This window comes from Ictalurus furcatus, chromosome 8 (assembly GCF_023375685.1).
Source record: "Ictalurus furcatus strain D&B chromosome 8, Billie_1.0, whole genome shotgun sequence".
Taxonomy (NCBI): Eukaryota; Metazoa; Chordata; class Actinopteri; order Siluriformes; family Ictaluridae; genus Ictalurus; species Ictalurus furcatus.
The window spans coordinates 25826723-25832740 of NC_071262.1; the positions used below are offsets into that span (position 1 = coordinate 25826723).

A 6018-nucleotide genomic window follows, 5' to 3' on the forward strand; every position below is an offset into this window, starting at 1 on the left:
TTCAAATGGAGTGGTACAACCAAAAAGACTGGCTGTGTGCTTGTGCTATGAGAAACCGCCTTTTCTGTTTTCCCTGCCTTTTGTTCTCAATGAGTGACAATGTCTGGACTTTGTGACTTGAAAAATATACCAAGAAGCCTCAGCAGACATGAACGTTCAGCTACTCACATTCAAAGAATGAATGAACAGCCGAGACTAAATATTAGCGTCCACAATGCTAAGGTAAAGGAAAACTGAGAGATTTTAAAAGACCTCATTAATGCAACTTGATGCCTAGCCAAACAGCAATTAGCATTTCGTGCTAACGATGAGAGTATGACCTCTTCGAATCATGGCAGCTATGTAGAACTATTACATGCTTTAGCTGAGAAAGATGATAGGTTAGCTAGATATTTGGAGACATCCACGGTGTTCCCTGGCTTATCAAAAAGAATTCAGAATGATTTAATTGAAGCAATAAGTGATGTGATTAGAAATGATATAAAAAAGGAGATGAATGCAGCCCTATTTGTTGCTGTAGAAGACGAGACAACGGATGTCACAAACAAAACCCAGATCTCTGTCATTTTGCGTTATGTGGCTAAAAGTGAGGTGGCCTGTGAAGTGAGGGAGGTGTTTTTGGGATTTGATGATGTGAGTAATGACAGACGAGCAAAGGTAAGACCATGCATACACTACTGTACAGTCCATGACAAAAATAAAAGACCAGCCCTTTTTTTCAATAATAACTAAAAAAAATTATATAAAACAAGATAAGAAAAAAATTCTTATTTTAAAGAATAAAACTACATTTGTCTTTTTGTTGTGGACTGTATATATACTTTCATTTGAATTGAATGAGTATGAATTGTGGAATTGTGATGGCAAATTAAGAACAAACGGAGGGCGCAGAGCAAATGTGCTCTCTCTGAGCCGTTATAAATTTAACGTTCTTCTTTGGCCAAATATGTACCTTACCTATGTGTGTGTAAAGAATGCTGATATGGGATATGAAACATAACCAGTAGTCAATGTGCAAGCAGCTGCACCAGTTGAATGGTGAATTTATGCTACTCTGTTGAATTCATATATTTGTAAATCTGACTTTGAAAGAGTCAGAACATCTTAACATCTTAAACATCAACGTTAATCTCTTTCTTCATTTCTTTCATCCCTCTCTCACTCTTTTCTCCTTCCTCTCTTTCCTTTTTTCTCTATCTGTCTCTCTTCCTCTTCTTTTCCATGGTTTCTCCTGCTCTTTATCAGTTGTGTCCTACCTTTTTTATTCCTCTACCACATTTTCTTTCTCTTTCATAATTATCATTTTTATTGTTCCTTTTTTGCTCTTTCTTTCTCTCTGTTATTTTTTACATTTCTTTTCTTCTTTCTATTTTGTTTCAAACTTTTTCTGTCAGTCCCTCATGTAGTGTATTTGTCTCTCATTTTTTTCCTGCTTTTCATTCTTTCTATTTAATTCTCGGTCATATCTCTCTCTTTCTCATTCTCTATCATTCTCTCTCTCTCTCTCATCCTCTCTCTCTCTCACACACACACATAATTCTCTCTCCATCATTCTCTCTCTCCTTTTCCTTTACTTTTTGTCATTATTTTATGGTCTTTTTTCCTAATCAATGTTTTTTCTCTTTTTTAGTGTATAATGTAATTGATCCTGGTGTGTTTATAGTATTATCCGAGAGTCTCTCACTGTGGATCTGCTGGTATTAATGCTGCACTCCATTGTACTCGAGCTCTGAAAGTACAGAACCAGTTTTCCGGTGTTCCGATCTAAAGGCGTTCCGGCTCGGCTCGGAAATAATCGTGGATACTCGGAGCAAGGTCATATTTGAGTTTGATAAACATATTGATAAGATCTACATGAATTATTTCTGTGATGTACGGAGAGAAATGATGTATAATCTTCGTCCCCTGTTTTCATCTTTGCTCGTAAAAATGATCCGTTACAGTGATTTTATCATGTTAGTGAATTTGGGCTAAAATCAGCGGAATTACGTTACCAACCTAAACTTATGACACAAAAGCTACTCGTCAACAAAGTCGAGTTTCATCACATAAATTAAAATAACGTGAGGGGAATTCTGTTTAGCGCTGGCCACGTGAGTGCCACCGTGTCATTGTGTGTGTGTGTGTGTGTGTGTGTGTGTGTGTGTGTGTGAGATCTCAGGATGGTGGACGTTAACTGTTCTATGGCACTTCTCCATGAGAGACGTTGTGGTTTTACGAGTTTTAGTACAACGGCTTGCAGCATAAGAGAGTAAACAAAAGGCAAATTCAGTAGTTTGACTGCTTCAGAGCGTTTAATTTGATTCTCGAGAACAAAAGGATGCTGATGAAGGGAGAGGTTTATTTATACATCTCAGACATTGGCAGGAGGTGTGAGGTAGCCTCTGGGGCTCCGTGAGCTCTTAGGGACTCCGTAGGGGTCGTCTCGGGGTGCAGCGTACTCGGCCATGTTGGGTAAACCAGACAGCACACAGCAGCTCAGAGCACTGCGGAAAAAATCCATGTTTTTGACTGCATGCCACTCAGAAGTCTCCTTATCATAACACTCCACTTCATTCATGGTGGTTGTGTTGTTATCTCCTCCAACAACGAACAGGAGATCGTCCAGAACCTCAATGCCGAAGTTGCTGCGCTGGTTGTTCATGGCTGGACCTTGTCTCCACATGTTGGACTGAGGATTATACACCTCTACATCGCTTAGTCGATTATGACCATTAAATCCCCCGACAGCGTAGACCTGTCCTCCGTACGCGACCACACCCAGTCCACTCCTTCTGCTCATCATGGGGGGGATGAGGGTCCATGCTCCCGTCTGAGGACTGTAATACTCCCCCGTGAACAAACACTCGCATATGTTAAACCCTCCACATATGTACACTTTGCCGTTCAGTACTGTAGCGCTTGCTTCGCTCCTTTGTTTGCGCATCGGCGCTATCATGCTCCAATTATCATTCTCAGGTTCATATCGTTCGACCGTATTCAGACTTTTGACACCATCAAATCCTCCTATCGCATAGATATGACCGTCCAGCACACACACGCTCACGTAACACCGGCAAGAGTGCATGGGGCTAACCTGAGCCCAGGTTCTGGTGATGGGGTCAAACCTTCTCACACTGTTCAAGAAATTCTCCCAGTTGAATCCTCCGATGCAGTACACGAAGCCGTTCAGGTACACCGTCCCGTGATAAGCTCGTGGACTCTCGTCGTTGCACGTGAGGTTGACCCAACGTGCCGCTCGCGTATCGTATGCTTCTATGGCATTGGTGGGATTCATGTGGCCCCAGCCACCAATGGCCAGCAGAATGGCACTGGGCAGGCGGGGTCTCGTGAGATCAGAGCTGAGAGAAAGGCTCGGGTTGAGATCATCGATGCCCATCAGAACGCTGGTGACGATCGGCTTACATGTCATGTCGTCCATTACTAAAACGTTGTTCCTTACATTGTTCATAAGGTAATCATGCGTCAGTAACCCCAGACGCACCTTGGGCAGTAACAGTCCTATGTGCACTTTCCGTTTCCATGGCGCACGTTTGATCCAGTGTAAGACGGCCTCGAACACCACGCTCTCCTTTTTCACGTTCAGCTCGTCCTTCTCGATGATTTCGCTCAGCTGCTCGACCGTCAGGTCCAGGAATTCCTCAGAGAGGCGCACCATCTCCTCAAAGTTGTGCAAGATAAACCGGAAGGCCTGCTGCTTCAACTTCTCGTAGGAGTGAGCAAAACGCCAGATGTTAATGCAGTTCTCCGGACACAGCTGAGCCTTCAGGAACGTGCAACACTCGTTCACCAGGCTGCTCATCAAGAGATAATCAGCAGTGATCAGCAGCTTCCACACGTTTTTCTCTGTGATGTTAACATGACTTATATACGCGTACTCCATGATCAGCTCCATTATCTCGGCGGAAACGTTAGGGATGCTGTACCCAAGCTTATCAGGAGGGTAACAGCCGTTGGTGAAGAGAACCCTGAAGTACGGGCTGCAGCCGCACAGGATGATCTTGTGCACGTGGAACTCGCCGTTGTCCACCTTGATGACTACGTCACTGAGCTGCTTCTTTAACCGCATCTCATTGATGATGTTGCAGGACATCACGTCCACCTTCCTATCCATTTCCTTCTCTTCTTCCTGTTTACGCATTTTCTGACCAGTATTTCTATGCAGGTCAGAGCTACTGAATGTACAGCTTCATCTGAATGTGGATTGTGTTGATGGTGTAGATCAGCTTTTATACTTGCGAATATTCTGATTCTGGATTTCAGAATAATAACAGCTCATGATTCCAAAGTTCCAATTCTAATTCTGTAACTATTACCTGTATGTAATGATACTTACAGCATGCAGTGAACCTGACAGAAACCTACAGTTCAGGATCAGTCTCTGTGAAATGCTATAAAAACAGCTTTAATGTCCAAAATGCACACGTCCAGCGTAAAGAACCATTTATTTTCCTGGAAAAAAACCCACCTCCCGGGGTGAATTTCCCAAATGGAATTAATTCTACATCAAAATGATTAAATATTGATGATGAAATAGTTAATAATGGCTGTTATTTGTTTATTTATTTGTTTGTTTAATAGCTTTATAGATAGATAAAGAGATAGATGTTTGTATATACAGATAAAGATTACTTTATATACACATAAAGATGTTCTTTACTTAGTGTGGCCTACATATGTTTTATTACAGATATTATTTTATTACAAAAACTGTCATAGGATAGTTTATATGATTACACTACACATTCTGAATAACACTTTTTTTTCCTGCTCTAGAGAGAATTAAGGATGAAGATAGCTAACAAGTTAGATGAATAAATATTTGATCCAAAGAGAGGTGTAGAAAGGAACTATTTCTCAATGTTCTGTAAGAATCATGACCATATGTCCTGAAATTATTTATTGCTACAGATTAAATTTAGATTATATCCAGGGTAGAGCGGTTTCCCAGGAGGTTAAACCAGTGTTTTATAGAAATTTGGGTTCTTCTTTTCCAGTTCAATAGTTTAATCTTTTTAACTGGCTACACTTTGATCCATGACGATGATTTTTGTATATGCCCTAATAAACATGCTGATGTCATGGGATCGTGTCCTGTCTCTTCACCTCTAAACGACACATTTTACACACACACACACACACACACACACACCAGCCCAGATCCCTGAGAGAGAAAAAACAGCTTGTTCATATAAGAAAACAAAAATAAGCAACAGGTGTGCCATGTTAATTGTCCATTCCACCACAGTCCCTCTGCAGACTTCCACTAAACCAAATCCCCACCTGCTACAATAATTAACAGTATAGCAAACGTGACATACCTGGAATACCTGAGCTAATGGGACAATACTGTACAACCTATTCATCCCAATCACTTGTTGTGACTCATTGGGAATTTTCATGACCTTCTGTTATTTCAAATTTTATATAAAAAAAAGACCTCAGAAAAAAAAGCTGCCAGATGGGAAAAACGGCCATAACTTTGAACCGTTTATCACAGACTCAAATGTCATATATCTATGGAATCCTTGGGACCAGAAGAACAAAATGTATATCTCTGATTTAATTTCACCTGTAAACATATTCTGCCATCTTGGATTTTTCGTAAAGCCTACTTTTGGGACCAAACCAGTGCCAAACGAGTCTCCATATTAAAAATTGTCAAAACAAGTTTTAACTTTTGACTCGAGGTAGCTAAATTTGGTCAGATGATAGTAGTATTGCTTGCTACTCAGAAACATGGAGTCGGCCAAATCGATCAATAGGGGGCACTACAGAGATAAAAAATGCTAATAACTCCTAGACCGTTTGTTGTAGACTCAAGTGCTTTATACAATTGGAATCCTTGGCTCAAACCAAAGAAAATGTATATCTCATATTTTATTTCTGTCTATAAAATTTTATGACATCTTGGATTTTTTGTAAAACCTACTTTTGCGAACTAGTCCTAGGTTTTTCATCCGAGGGGAACCAACCCAGTGCCAAACGATTCTATGGAGTCTCATTATCTATAATTAT

General features: G+C 40.6%; 1 protein-coding gene across 1 annotated transcript; it reads right to left on the minus strand.

Annotated features, from left to right (window-relative positions):
* Window positions 1-2275: 2275 nt before the first annotated feature.
* On the minus strand, window positions 2276-4233 carry LOC128612020 (kelch-like protein 10). Its single transcript, XM_053631919.1, has one exon. It carries the CDS (start codon window positions 4139-4141, stop codon window positions 2354-2356), a length of 1788 nt encoding a protein of 595 aa, XP_053487894.1. The 5' UTR covers window positions 4142-4233; the 3' UTR covers window positions 2276-2353.
* Window positions 4234-6018: the final 1785 nt, after the last annotated feature.